The sequence below is a fragment of the Diceros bicornis genome, chromosome 13 (genome assembly GCF_020826845.1).
Source record: "Diceros bicornis minor isolate mBicDic1 chromosome 13, mDicBic1.mat.cur, whole genome shotgun sequence".
NCBI lineage: Eukaryota > Metazoa > Chordata > Mammalia > Perissodactyla > Rhinocerotidae > Diceros > Diceros bicornis.
This window is the reverse complement of record NC_080752.1, coordinates 13,685,689-13,701,932: the sequence shown is the minus strand read 5'-3', so window position 1 is coordinate 13,701,932 and position 16,244 is coordinate 13,685,689. Positions and strand designations below refer to the sequence as shown.

The following is a 16,244-nucleotide window of genomic DNA, read 5'->3' as shown; positions in this document are numbered from 1 at the left end:
ACATTTACAGTTACTCCATTAAACCCTTATGTTTCACTAGAATTACCACAAACTAAAGCCCTGTCTAAATCTGAATTGTGAGCATTAAACCATTGCCTGACCACAGGCAAATACCTATTCTGACATATGCAGAACTGAGAAAAAATTCTTACAGAGAGCATTTTTGATAGCTCTCAAGAAAATCTCACCTAACAAATAGGTTAATCAGTAATTATGTTCAGTGCAACAATGGAAATTTTATAGTTGGACATTTTTACTCTCTACTTTTTTATTTAACAAGCATTCATTAAGCACCTAGGTTTTGTGTACATCTTCCTAAGGAAAAAAATGTATTTAAAGAGATGAATGAGTGGATCCAATCTTTTAACAGGCCAGCCTATCCAGTCATGCGTTGCTTAATGACGGGGATATGTTCTGAGAAATGTGTCGTTAGGCAATTCCGTCGCTGTGTGAACATCATAGACTGTACTAAAGGGGAGCAAAATTTGCCACCCCAAAATGTCTCTTTAACATGAGGATTATTTTAAACTGATTTTTTGTGTGTGTGTGAGGAAGATCAGCCCTGAGCTAACATCCATGCCACTCCTCCTCTTTTTGCTGAGGAAGACTGGCCCTGGGCTAACATCTGTGCCTATCTTCCTCCACTTTATATGGGATGCCGCCACAGCATGGCCTGACAAGCAGTGTGTTGGTGCGCGCCCAGGATCCGAACCTGGGCCACCAGCAGCGGAGCACGTGCACTTAACCACTACGCCACGGGGCTGGCCCCTAAACTGATTATTTTTAAGACACAAAAGACAAAGTTTTTCTTGTTACCTCCCCCTTAACTGCCTAAAAGAATTCAGATTAAAAAACCCAGTCTCAGGAAGCGAGCTATCACCTTAGCATAACATGAAGTAGGTGGTAGAAAGGGAGGAATCTAGAAAAGCCTGTTTGTTGGGCTCCCCTCTGTGTTCTTCTGTTTCTGTGTGGCCAAACACTTGTTTCCCAAACATTTACTCCTTTTCACCTACCTGTGAATTGCCTTCCTTCTCTTTGAAGTCCCTGGCTCTCCCCACCCCCAGCATCTTTTGGGGCTTTGGCCATTTTGGCAAGTCACTTGGTTTTCCTGGATTTCTCCCATGTATGCATGTTATTAAATTTTTGTTTTTCTCTTGTTAATCTGTCTCATGTCAATTTAATTCTTAGACCAGCCAGAAGAACCAAGAAGGGTAGAGGAAAATTCCTTCCTCCCCTACAGTACTTAGACAAATCTAGATGGCATAGTCTCCTATATACCTAGGCTATATGGTACTCATCTTATGGGACCACCACTGTACATGCGGTCTGTCATTGACCAAAACATTATGTGGTGCATGACTACATGTAATACTGATTCATTTTCTCAAGAGAGCATGAGCATCAAATAGCCTTCATCAGTAAGAGGGGCATGAAATTGATAGAAACGAGAGACCTCAATGGCAAAATACTTAGAAACTAGGACCAAGAGGGAAGAAATGAGAAGGAATTTGGCTAAGTCTCCAAACGATTAATATCACGCAGTCAGGAGAAGACTGCTCAGAACTCTAATGGCTCTCATGCCCATGCCTCTCATGATGGGGACATCCAAACCAGGCATGTGTCTTAGGGAAGTCTAGTTGACTGTAAGACTGGAGCAGGGGAGTTGTAAAGAAGGAGGATTTACAAACTATCTTCTCTGACTGTCTCCCCACTCAGTGAAAGAGTGGATGACCTTTAAATTCAAATGAGTAAATTTAATATTATTTCAGGAGATACTAACCAAAAATCCACCTTTTCTCATGTCCATTAATTTCAAAATTAAAGGCTTAAAAAATTAGCTGAGGTCATTGCATTGGCTATGATGCACTTTCATGCAAGTGTAATCAGTTAACTCTAAGAAATTCATGGCTAGCCAACGCCTTTATAAGCAGAGGTAGCCACCAAACTGCCTACGTTTCTGAATTATGCCAAAGAAACTTACCTTCTTTACTGTTTACCATTTATAGTCTCAGGACCATAGGCAGCTCTGCTTTTGACTACTGTTTTATTGTTATTCCTTTTTAAAAATGCATGCTTTCTTATGAAGGAGCTTTGTACGCCGAGAATTTGTACCTCAATGCTCACTGTATTCTGTAAAATCAGACTGTTTTAGATCACATGGTAGGGGGAGAGTCTTCTAATACCTAGTTTAAGAGATTCCCCATAAAGAATACTCATAGAATTGAAAAGGTTTGTGTGAACCAAACTATAAATATCTGAAAGTATTTCAACTTGTTGGGTTTATATTTAAAAGAATAAGATGAGTTTATTTTTCTCCTGGTCAGGCTTTTCAGACATATCAAATCCTACAACTAAGCTTGAACACATTTTGCCCAAATCTAAATATGTTGCGCCTATTATTTGACTTTAGAAAATTTAAAGCTATCAAACTTCTAAATTTATGATTAGATGGTATTAAATGCCAAGCCGTAAAATAGATTTCCCAAAAAGTATATATACCTAGAGATTTAAAGGTAATTCATTAAATTTACATGTCTGTTTTAAAGGAAGGATTAGATAACTTGGGGAATATTTTTATGTAATCAACTCTAACTTTAGCCCTTTATAACTGTATTATAACTTTATTTAACTTAATAAAAGCCAAAATTGATGGTTCTTAACATGGTATGTGGAGATTAAAATTAAAGAATACAAAGCACCTAAAAAAAAAAAAATCATTCAGCTCAATACTGGTTCCTTCAATATTATTGCCAAACTTCTGTGAAAGAAGCCTTGTAATAAAGAAAGAGTAACAGCAACATAGAAGATGATTTTAAAAAAAAAGTTCATTTACCAATTTTAACAATCTAGAAAAAAGAAAGTCTGACTATAATACTTGATGACACAGACATCATGTTTAAGTAGAAAACACAAGGATAGAAAAAGTAATATCGCTGAAAATATTGCACAACTTCAGGTGTTTCCTCCAAATTTGTTTTATGTAATTGGGTGGATATAAATTAGAACAAAAACTTAAGCAAGATACATGTAACAATTTAACAGAACCTGATAATCTAATTTCTTTCAATTTTTCTCAAATTCATCTTTAAGTCTTTCTATCATGGGGCTCATACGAAAATTAACCAACATATGGATACTGCAGTCAAATGTCGAATCTTTAAGCAGTACTTATGACATACTTAAATTCGTCTACGATGCAATTATGAAGAACCTTCAGGAAACTTGTGTTCTGTATGTAGAAAAGTGTTAAGAGTCAAATATTCAACTCAATATAAAATAATAAGAAACATTTCTGATTTGTTAGGTTGAGATTGCGTCTCTTTTTGCTAATGAATGATTTTTAGCTGTAATATCACTGAGCTGAACAAATAAGTCACCTTTCAGTACATAAGGAAAAATAAACACATGCTAAATGGATAAAACATTACAACTATATCTTTACTAGACCATCTCTACCTCTAACACTTAAGAAGCTTAGAGATTCAGAGTGTTCTTACATTAACTGCAAGAAAAAGAAAAAGGAGAAATTCCTTCTTTTTTGAGATCACAACTATGAAGTCATGTGGTTATACAAATTCTGCATGTGTGCAAGACATGAGATACATTTATCTTAATTCTCCCTGCTTAGACTTGCCAGTCAGCTAGCAGGACTTTCCTTTCCAAGAAACAGAGACTGAGATGTGTTTGATATAACTTCAATAACCTCAGCACTACAATAATAAGAGATGCAGTATCCTTTTGCTATGGTTCAAGACAATAGGGAAGGAGGTCACAGGAAAGAATAAATCAAAATTGTTACAACTGAGAAACTTTTCTCAGTTTCATCATGGTGCCACTTTCATTTTTACATAAGCATGGTGGCATAATTCAAGCTCAATAAATCAGAAATCTTAATACTTAAAATTTACCTTGACTTTTAATTATCACCATATTAACAACCAAAATAATTAGATAAAACATATAGGAAAGGGTAATATTAAACCCCACTTTATTAGAGTTGGTTCCTTGACACATTAACTCATCTTTTTATAGAAAAGGGATAGTGCATCTCAGTTTGCTTACAAGCTAGGAGATCACTTTGAATTCTGCATTTCCTAACTGCAAACAGATATAGCACTTATAACAGGTTATAAATAAACTGGTTTTCAAGCATAGAGCCAGCCCCAACGATAATACACTATTTAAAAAGACCTAAGGCAATGAATTCCATTTCCAATGGAAAAAAAGAACTGTGCAAACAAGCTTAAAACTACTTTTTTTTTTGTGCCAGTGTTATAAAATGTAGCTTTTAATAAAACCTTGACCCAAATGCCAGCAACTTCAGAAAAGAATTTGGGAGGGGGGAAGAAGAAAGTTATTTCATTTAGGAAAAACAACCACTATCTTTTTCCTAATCTTCAACACACACAATTTAAACATATACAGCTGCTGTAACACTTTACACAATTCCTATGTACTGGAGCAGTAACAAGATCTAAATACAATTATATTTTTAAACACTGGGTCAAGGCTTTACATAAAAATACCATCCTACTTTTCCCCCTAAGTTTCTAAAATATCACGTACTTTTCCCCAACATCTGCAGCCATTCAGGAATTTCTAGGAAACTTTTGTGCATGATCTTAATTCCTAATCCCTGGCTCTTTGGGCTCAGTGACAAAAGATCAAAACCACCAAAAAATGATGGTTCACTTGAAGTCAGACGAGAGACCCTGGCTCAATTAGTCTCATAGGATGAAAGCAGTGCTGCATCAACTGGCTCCATGCAGGAGGGGCACGTGAAGGATCTCATCAACCAGTCATCTATACAGTCCAGGTGATAGATGTGCATGCACGGCAGAAATCGAATTGGGTCCCCATAAACAAAGTCCATCATACAGATCACACACCTGTTGGGGGTGAGGGAGAGAAATCAGAAAGCATTTTTAGAGAAGTGATCTACCTAGAACACTCTTTAAAATCCCATACAAAGCCAATGTTAATCAGAACAGATGAAAATGGCTTGCCTGTCATCCTTCCACCAAAGCATGCAAATTGAATTTTTTTCCTAACAAGTGTTAATCCATCCACAATCTCTTATTTTAATCCCCTGGGAATTTGCAGAGTTTGAGAGAAATCAACAGAGCAAAGAGAAATGGACCACATGGGGATCAAATCCATTGCTAGAACTGTGCTTGAAAAACACCAACATATTATAGAAGACACCTGAAGGAGAATGTGATGCTTTAGGTAGGAAACCATCAGTTAGATCAACTTTGTTTACTTAAACTGAGTTTTCAGTAAACCAGGAGTAAAAAAGTTTTCATTTTAATAACTATATGTAAAAACAGAACCACTAATTTCAGCCTACTCACTGGGCTGCTGTAGGCTAAAGGTTTCTTCATTAACCCCAGTTTCAAGTTCACTGCACTTTTCTACAGGTTCAAGAAGCAACCCAATTCTGCAGTGTTTCAGAAGTCAGAATTCTAGATAGGTTATGATCTTAACCATGAGCACTAAATGGTGCTATGGCTCAAATAGCCAAAATCAACATAGCAAATCAGATTATGTCTGTGTTGGCAAAACCATTCTCAATCCAAAAAGGAGAATGTCTGTCCTCATTAGGGATTCTCAGACAATAAAGAGCTCAGAGGACAAAAACTCCCCAGAAGTAAAATTTTATATTCATCAGGCTTAAAATTATTCCAAGTTAAGAAATGGATATAAGGTTTTCCTCACATCACTAAAATCCCTTAGCAAACAATTTTAATGGCTGTATAACCTACCAAAGTATTCTTATACCACAATTACCTATACCTCTACTGTTGTTTTTCACTAAATTAAAAAAAACCATGATGAATATCTTTGTGCATAAAGCTCTAGGGGTTAGAGTGAGGTACACATTTTGGGCTAGATCTCTAGAATTAACTGTCTCCAAGGGTATAGACTTGAAGGTCCTTGACATATTGCTAAACTGCTTTCTCAGCTGACAAGGCCACCAGCACTGTTGGTACTAGTTTGCACTCACATGGGTGAATCATTTTTAACTGACGTCAACTGTTAGCCAAATGGACACAGGCAACATAAAATGGTCAGAATTCACACCATCATTTCTTAGCTCTTTTTATATGAAAATTCTTCTAATTGCTACATGTAAACGTTCTCTTGTATGAACTGATTATATTAAGTATCTGACTTCCAAAATGCAGAAGAATATTTACCAAAAGCAAATCTATGAAGATAGACCTTTGAAGCACATATAAATTTATTAAAACTTACTCCCGGATCTTTTTTTCTGATCCATCTCTTCCAGGGTCATAAACTCCTTTAGGCAGATGCTGTATAAGGCCTATTCTTTGAGCTATCCTAATTTGTTCCTCTTCAGTCAGCTGAGTTGCTAGGCGAGTCTGGCTAGGTGTTGGATGATAGACCGGAACTGGAACTTGTTCCTAAATTTTAAAAAACAGAGAAAAGGATTATTTTTAAAAAATCTGTTTTCTAGGGTAATGTTTTCCTTTTATTTCTTCTTTTTTTTGGCTGGGGTGGTGGTAGAGGGGGCTTGGGGAGAGGGAGGCTGGGCTAGTGTGCTGCAGTATGAGATTCTTTTTTACCCTGCCTTAACCTTAGCATATGTGACCTACTTTTAAAGGATATAAACACAAGCTTCACTGAAAAACTGGCATGGAATGTTATTTGAAGTATTTCTACATTAAAATCATATAACCCAGATATATTCATTCCTGATACACAAATAGATAAATCAATATAATTAATTAATTAACCAAATTGACTGTATTCAATATTCTGTAGGCCGCAATGGAATTTTGTGGCCGCAGTATACCATTATTTACATTAGAACCGGCCATTACAGACTGTTCTTATTTGCAAACTTGTTGTTTTCTTTCCATACAGACAACAACTTTAAAATTAATTTATTATTTATTTGGAAAGATTGGAGTAAATTTGGAAAAAATTGCAATAAATTTTGTTAAAATTCCTTTTAGATCTTGGATACATATTTGGATATGATAACAGTGAGCCAAATGAGGCCACCCTTCCTCCCAAATGGAATACATAAGCTTTTGGGGATGTAAATTAAATAGCCAAATATTGGCCTCGTGGTGTAGTGGTTAAGTTCGCGCGCTCCACTTCGGCGGCCCAGGGTTCGCAGGTTTGGATCCCAGGAGTAGATGATACACTGCTCATCACGCCATGCTGTGGCAGGCGTCCCACATATAAAATAGAGGAAGATGGACACAGATGTTAGCTCAGGGCCAATCTTCCTCAGCAAAAAGAGGAAGATTGGCAACAGATGTTGGCTCAAGGCTAATCTTCCTCACCAAAAAAAAAAGCCAAATATCTACTTATAACAATCATTTACTTGTATATATTACTATATAAAATATATTAATTTAGACATATGGCTTTCTTTCAACTCACATTTATGAAATAATTTTTTTCACACTCTTTGTACAATCTTTCAACAGATACTTATTGAGTATCTATTATGTGCCAGGTGATGAGTTGACAGTAACAAAATAAAGTTCCTAGAGTGATGGGAGATGCTACTTTAGACAGGATGTTCAGGGAAAATCTCTCTGATAAGACATTTTAAGAGACCTCAATGAAGTATGAGGAAGACAGTGAGTTTTTGACCTAATGATTTCCTGTGGCTAGAACCATTTTTGAGCCACATAATTTGGTTTTCCAGAGAACATCTCTACTTGAATAAACTGAGACACAATACTTTGAATCCATGTATGAAGTTTTCATGGGAAATTCTACATCAAATCACAATTAGTTATCCACATTATGTTAGAAAATGTTACTTCCATTCACCCTGTAGGATCACTCACGATCTCTACAATTTAAGCACTTGTTTACAATGACAGCCAACATTTGCAATTGTGAGATTATACCTCCAGGAATAACTGCTAAATTTGTGTTAAGCTTTGGGAAAAAAAATTTTGTGAGATGACCTCCATAATCATACAGAACTAGCATCAATTCAGGCTGTTTTGAGCTAATGGCTTCTATGGTTCAAAATAAAATAAGTGAGGGAGCACTCATAATGAGACACTCTATAAGGACTCAAGTATAAATATCCTTTTCAAAGAGTAATTTTAGAGGAAAGTCTCATACATATAAATTAGGCTCAAATACTGAAATATTTAATTCAAGGAGAAAGAAACTACCACAATGTCTCCTAGAAAGATGCCATTGTGTGCCTTTAAATTAGCCTTATTCTTATAAACCCTTTATCTGACAGTGGTTATTGAGTTTCTTGTCAAAGGCAGTTCAATCTAAGACTTTAAATATTCCTTTTCTCTGAGATTCAGAACAAGTGTATAATTAAAGATCTCAAAACCCAGTAAATCCTTTATCAAATAATTAAGAGTATATTCTCTGGTACTAGTAAAATGCCAGTAGTTCAAAGTTTCATGTTTTATGAATTTCCACATAAAATCATTAATGGTTACTTTAAGTGCTTTCATACTTCTATCTCAACATTTAGGAAACAATAACCAAGCATTTGAATGCTTACCAGAACTATATTCTTCATCCAAATATTTATTTACTGCATGTTACATGCAAAGAGCCAGCCCTGGCGGTCTAGTGTTTAAGATTCAGCACTCTCACTGCTGTGGTCTGGGTTTGTTTCCTGGTCAGAGAACCACACCACTTGTCTGTCAGTTGTCATACTGTGGCTGCTGCGTGTTGCTGTGATGCTGAAAGCTATGCCACCAGTATTTCAAATACCAGCAGGGTCACACATGGTGGACAGGCTTCAGCAGAGCTTCCAGACTAAGCCAGACTACGAAGAAGGACCTGGTCCCACACACTTCCAAAAATATTGGCCATGAAAACCCTATGAATAGCAGCAGAGCACTGTCTGATATAGCACCAGAAGGTGAGATGGAGCAAAAAGACCAGGCAAGGTTCCATTCTGCTGTACACAGGGGCGCTAGGAGTGGGAATCGACTTGACAACACCAACAACAAACAAGTGAAGAAGACATCATATTATTAATATTAAGTATGGCTCTTGGATCCAGATAACTTCAATCTTAAGATACCTCTCTGCGGGTCGGTCCCGTGGCTCAGCGGTTAAGTGCGCGCGCTCTGCTACTGGCGGCCTGGTTTCACATCCCAGGCGCGCACTGACGCACCGCTTCTCTGGCCATGCTGAGGCAGCGTCCCACATACAGCAACTAGAAGGATGTACAACTATGACATACAACTGTCTACTGGGGCTTTGGGTAACAAAAAAAAAGGAGGAAGGACTGGCAATAGATGTTAGCTCAGAGCCCGTCTTCCTCAGCAAAAAGAGGAGGATTAGCATGGATGTTAGCTTAGGGCTGATCTTCCTCACAAAAAAAAAAAAGATACTTCTCTGCCACTTAACAGAGTGACCATGTTTAAGCTATTTAACATATCTGGATTAGATCCTACTTCATAGGGTTACTATAAGGCTTAACTGAGGAAGCTGGTGAACCTTGGAATGGCAGGAACTCAATAAATGGTAGCTATTATAACTATTACTGCTTTCAAAGAGCTTTATCTGTTACTGCAGCCGAATTAGCTGTTTCCTATAAGCTCCACGCTTTTCCATCTTACTGCCTCTGCTCTTGCTATTCCCTCTACCTTTCCCTGCAGGTCTATTGGTCCAAATTCTACCCTGTCCAGCAAGTTGCTGACATGAATGAAGCCTTACCCAATCCTCCTCCCTGCCATCCAATATTGACAGACTCTGCCTCTAGCCTCAGCTTAATTATACAAGTGTTATCTACCTACAAGAGAATTAGGAAGATTACACAGAATACAGTGAAACTTCAGTTATCAAGTGCAGTCATCAAGTGACAATTCTTGATGTCAATTCTTCTAATTTTCACACAGGAAGGTAGTATCAAACTGACTGCATTTCTCTAGTACAGGTTGAAAGCTTTGTTTCAGCCCTGTATATCTACAGCACTATGACTATAGGCAATTTTTTGTTTTATAAATAAGTTATTTTTTAAATAAGTATTTCCTTTTAAATGAGCTTTGTACCTGTATAAAAATGTTCAGTTTGTAGCTCCAACTCAGAAAATCTTTTATATGCAACATGTACATTAAAGCCCTATTTTATGCACTAGAAAAAATAACTGTTGACCAGGCTTTATAGTGCCTATAAAAGGTGCATGACCCTTTAGTTATTAATGATCATAAATATGGCTGTTGCATTGCTGGTTTAGGTATTCACCTCTTCAAGGTTTTACACCTAGTAGGCAAATTTTCAATGCAGAAAAGTTTCATAGCTCAGACACACATATAAAAGCTTGTTAAATAAATGTTAGCTACTATTATTGCAGCTCTACTATATGACTATAGAACAGCAATCCCAAGTTTACTTTAAGAAGTGGATTGGATTTATAATTTTATATGTTAATTCTACCTCAATAAAGCTGAAATTGAAATAAATAAAATTTAATCAAAAAAAGAGGAAGAAGAAAAGGATAAGCAAAACATTTAAAAAAAGAATCTTAGTACTCCTCTAAGACCATCGCTCCCATTTTATAGGTCCAAGCTTGCCTACAGTCATATATTACTAACAATGTTAGAATTAGAATTCTGGTCTCCCTTGTAAGCCAGTAATTTCCACTACACCATGCTTGGTTGCTCGATAGCAAGGAGATTCTGTAAGTTAAATGATTTGGATTTTGTCCATTTACATTACTTTGAAGAACAGTACATTGAAATGATATTTTAAGAAAGCCATCAAAATAAGGCATTTCTAATAAATGGTTGCATAAAAGGTTTTTCATCTGTGATAAAGGTTTTATAATTTCAATAACTTCTAGAATTTAAGAATTTCAAAGAACATCAAATACATCTTTTAACTGTCTCTGTAAAATAGATTCTATTACTGATAGAAAAATAAACTCCCAAGTCTAATCATACCTTCTCTGTCTGACCTTTGATTGGAACTCCTGTGAGCTACTTTAGGTAATTCTTACTGTAAGGTTGGGAGAAGGTCAAATTCTGCTGATACCTATGCTCAGCAAGTTGTTTTAAAACATTAAAGGACAGTTTCTCCTTGTGCTAACTTTAGGATTTCCGTCACCCAGTGTCACTTTCTCAAACTACCTGGTCTAAAAAGGTAACAGCCTACTAATCCAATGAGTTTCTTAAGCAACGAAACTTTTGTTCAAAGGAATCTTCTTTATAATCACAATATTTAGCACTAAGCTACTTGGGTGGAATGCAGCTGGGATGGAATGTGACCTAGGAGGGATGAGGATTACCATCGCCAACCCCTATCTGGAGTACCTCTGCAGAATCCTAGGAATCAGTGGAACACAGTTTTAAAAACATTGCTATTTAAGCAAATGGGATTTTCAGTCTGAAAAATTAAATTACAAGATTTGAGTCTCTGCTACTTACCATGGTGACCTAAGCCAAGTCTCTTAATATCTTTGAATAAAGGAGATAATAGCACCACTTTAGAGGGTGATGATAGAATCATATAAGATAACATCAAAGAGTTTAGTAAAATGCCAACATTTGTAAATTATTCTAACCCTTTGTTTTCTCCCTATCATCAAGCGACTCTGGTTTGCAGACTTTAAGCTAACTGTTATTGTCCCTGGCTTTCTGGCTTATCCCTCAATAGAAGAAACTCTTTGGCCTCTGTTATGACCCCTGCCAGCTCTGAGTTTTTCAACCCTTGGATTACCATTTCTAGTCTAGACTACCTTCCTGATTCTTAGTCCCAGTCCAGCTGACCAGTCTTAATGAGCTGTGATTCACACTAAGATATGATGGATATGAACTCACACTGGAACAACTGGTATAAGACTATGGTAATAAGGGACTCCAAAATCCTTGACAGCAGAAAAGGAAAGCTCTACCTAATGAAGAACATATTAATAGATATAAAATAAAAACTCTAGGGGCTGGTCTGGTGGCATAGTGGTTAGGTTTGCGCACTCTGCTTCGGCAGCCTGGGGTTCGCAGGTTCAGATCCCGGGCGTGGACCTACACACTGCTTATCAAGCCATGCTGTGCCGGCGTCCCATATAAAGTAGAAGATGGGCTTGAATGTTAGCCCAGGGCCAATCTTCCTCAGCAAAACAGAAGAGGATTGGCAATGGATGTTAGCTCAGGGCTAATCTTACTCCCAAAAATAATAAAATAAAAACTCTACCTTTTCATTATTCACATTATGGATATATTTTCTTCTTTGGTATTTTTTGTTAAACCCAAAGAACCCTCTAAGTACTGGCTAGATATTTAAAATGATTCAACATTCTAATTTCAGTCTACGTGCAACTTTTCAGAAAGCCATAGAGGGAAGGAAATGACTAAGAACTCCTGATATTTTATTTTATTTTTTTTTTTTTGTGAGGAAGATCAGCCCTGAGCTAACATCCATGCTAATCCTCCTCTTTTTGCTGAGGAAGACCGGCTCTGAGCTAATATCTATTGCCAATGCTCCTCCTTTTTTTTCTCCACCAAAGACCCAGTAGATAGTTGTATGTCATAGTTGCACATCCTTCTAGTTGCTGTATGTGGGACGTGGCCTCAGCATGGCCGGAGAAGCAGTGCATCAGTGCGCGCCTGGGACCCGAACCCGGACCGCCAGTAGCGGAGCACGCGCACTTAACTGCTAAGCCACGGGGCCGGCCCACTCCTGATATTTTAAAGATGGATGTGGCCTCACCCTTCTTACCACACACACCTAATTTTAATTCCTATCATACTTGTTAAAAATGGACTGAGGTATGGTATGAGTTATTAATTGTTTAGTAACTAGAGATCCACTGGTATTTTCTAGGTGGCAAAATGGAATCTTGTTTCTAATGTCTTAGGCTAAAGGGCATTGAAAGGAAGATTAGACAGAGATATAAAAACAGCAATTTTTAAAAGATTTGGATTCTGGGACAATTCCTACCACTCTCTAACTGATGGCTCACTGTGCCTAAAATCTTTGTGTAAACAGTAGGAATTATGCTGAACACCTGCTTTCCTCTGTGAGTCTGGAATTTTGGTATGTGCTGGGCAATGGATGCCTACTGAGTACCATGGGCTTCCCTGGTAGACAACCCTTCACACATGTTGGCACAATTCCATGCTGGAGAAATTAAGCCCATTCTGTATGACTCCACTGGGAGAGGACTCTTGGAAGCTTGTGCCTACTTTCTGTGAACCTATGCACCTTTTCCCTTTGCTGATTTTGTGTACTTTTGCTGTAATAAATCATAGCTGTTATTACAATTATATGCTAAGTCCTGTGAGTCTTCCTATGGAATTGATGAACATTCTAGATAAGGTTCAGAGTGATGGATAGTGCCTGCACTGACTCCTTTGTTTTCAAATAGTTTATTTGGCAATGTTCATTAGAAATGCTCCTTTGAGAAAAAAGGTGTGTTTTGACAATGGTGGTTACAGACTACTTGTGTTTTATTCCTTTTATCAAAGTAAGTTTAAAAAGACACCTGAAGGAACTATTATTTTGAATATTTATTATTTAGCATAGAGAAAACATTTTGAGATAGAGATGTTGTTATGAGCTGAACTGTGTCCCCCAAAATTCATATGTTCAAGTCCTAATCTCTAGTACCTCTGAATGTGACTGTATTTGGAGCACAAATGTAACTGGCTTCGTCCTGGCCTCTTCTCCTGCCCTATACTCTTCACCTAATAACTATATCCATGTTGACAGCTAAAATTACCACCTAGATATAGATGATTCCCAAATTTATATTCCAGTCTAGATCTCCCTTTTAAACTCCAGGCTCTACTTGACAGTTCCAATTCGATGTTCCAAAAGTACCTCAAATGCAACATGTCCAAAAATGAACTCCTCTCTAAAATCTGGTCCTCTTTTAGGTTTCCATGTCTCAGTGAATGACATGATCATCTTCCTAGTTCTGTAAGACAGACATTCTTGGCTCCTTCCTCTCCCTTACCCTCCTCATATTCAATATCACCAAGTTCCAGTGAATTTATTTTCTATTGAAATACTGACAGAATCTGTTCATTTCTTTCCATGTCTACTCCCAATATTCCAGTCTAAGCTCCCATTTCTTCCCTGGTATGCAATATTAGCTAGCAAAATCGCAATTTGTTCTCTACCCAGAAGAAGTTAGAACAATCCTTTCAAAACAAATCCAACCCTATACCCTCCTCTCACACACCTAAAAAATCCTTCAATAGCTACCCACTGCTCTTAGGATGGAGGCTCAAGTCCTTCACAAGACCCCCAAAGCCCTACATAGTCTGATAACCTACCTATGTACCTACCTCTCCTCCCTCATCTAACAACTCACTCACTGCTGTCTAGCCCCACGGGCCTTCTTTCAGATCCTTTAAAGAACCTGTTTTCTCCTACATGAAGTCTTGGCACCTACTGTACTCTCTGCATGAGAACACTCTCCCCCATCACCACTGCTTAAATACCTCCTTTTCTTCCTTCAGAGCTCAGTTCAACTTCTACTTTCTCAAAAACCTTCCCTACTAACCATTCTCTATTACAGGCTCTTATACACCAAGCAGGTTTCCTTCACAGCATCTGTCATAGTTGTAATTTTACATTTAGTTATAATTTGAATGTTTGTCCTCCCTACCAGACTGTAAGATCCATGATAGGAATTATGTCTGTTTTTGCTTCTCACTGAATGGATAGATGAATAAATGGTCCACTAAAAATGTTACCTACTAATAGTTAAAAATAGTCACCCATTAACTTACTCCAGTGTTTCCTTTCATTTCAGTGTTTCTTTAAATTTCCTGGAACCCCTAGCCAATTGTTAAATACTTAATAAAGCTAGTGTACATGCCACAACATTGGGATTATAAAGTTGTTTTTGTTTTGCTATGTATATTCTTTAAGAATGATTGATAATAAGGACACCTACCTCCACTGTTCCCCCCCAAATGTGAACACTAAATATGATTTTGAAGACCTGTGGAAAATAATGTTTACAAATTAATCATTCCCAACATACAAGGGCGCTTAATACAGAAAGGAATACTATGAATCAGTTTATGAAAATCTAAATCACTAAAGTATTAAATTGATAATTAATATAAATGCTGGCACCTTCAAGGGTGGTTCAATTGGCTGCCCTCACCTCTATTCTATGAATATAATTCATGAGGTATTTTGTGCTTGGGCTAAAAAGGTGTGTGATTATCTGCACGATTATTTGATTAATGTACTCCCACACCATTAGGCTATAAGCATGATAAGGACAGGGACTGTGTCTGTTTTGCTTACCAATGTATACTATTTACTCTGCACAGTATCTGGCATGTAGTAGGAACTCCATAAACATTACTGGATAACTGAATGATTTAAATCAAAGTATGTTCTTGGAATCCATGTCAGATATTCATATCAGGATTTTGTCACCATGTTATGAAAAAATTGCTAATGATTTGGATTAAGCCGCAATAAAACCAAAAATGAAAACTCAATACAAATTACAACCAACATTCCTTCTCCAAGGGACAATACCTGGTTTGTCACCTCTTTCAAATTTCTACCTACCCATCCCACAAGAACTTCAATATGTCCAAAACCAAGCTAATTATCTCTTTCTACTTCTACAACCTTTCTCAAACTCAGAATTTCTATGCCCACTATCTAGGTTAATGATCGAGAAGTACAGAAGAAAGAACAATGACATTTCATGGAATTTCAGCTCTCGGAGTTATCAGATATTTGACAATAGGTAAGTTACTTAATACCTCTAAGCCTAAGGTTTCTCATCAGAAATTAATAGAATACCTGTCTTAAAAGAGCGTTGTAAGGAACAACTAAGAAAATGTAAGTAAAGTACCTACACCAAGAGAGGGGCTTGATATCTGGGCCTTCCTATAATGACATCACTAGTCATCCAAGGTAGACATCTCATTCTTTCTGATTCCTCTGACTTCCCCCCTTCCCTTTATCCCCATCACCTACTTAAATGTCTTATAATGTTATCTAACTACCATTTCCTCAATGTTGATAGGAGACACACATGTACTTGCCCTGTGAGTTTAAATTTTGAGAAAGGGGGAATTCACAATAAGAGAAGCAAATATATTTCAAACGAATTTAAACAATTCTTTTCTCCTTAATGCTTTCTTTAATTTTCCACATAAGTCTTCTCGCAAAACAATAACAATAAAACAAAAGAATCCAAGGAAAAGCATTTATTTGCCTTAAAGAAAAGGAATAATGTAAAATTAAAATGTGTGTTAGGAAAAGAAATGCAGCATCATGGTAGAATAGAA

The 16,244-nt window shown here is 37.1% G+C and overlaps 1 protein-coding gene across 1 annotated transcript in view; it reads right to left on the bottom strand.

The window, feature by feature from the left end:
- Nucleotides 1–2,723: 2,723 nt before the first annotated feature.
- Nucleotides 2,724–16,244, bottom strand: part of RNF11 (ring finger protein 11) — a 38,619-nt gene continuing 25,098 nt past the window's right edge. The window contains exons 2-3 of the mRNA XM_058552373.1: nt 6,259–6,428; nt 2,724–4,889 (exon numbers count right to left, since the gene is read on the bottom strand). Coding sequence (XP_058408356.1) covers nt 4,718–4,889; nt 6,259–6,428 — 342 coding nt within the window. The 3' untranslated portion in view covers nt 2,724–4,717. The remainder of the gene's footprint in view (nt 4,890–6,258; nt 6,429–16,244) is intronic.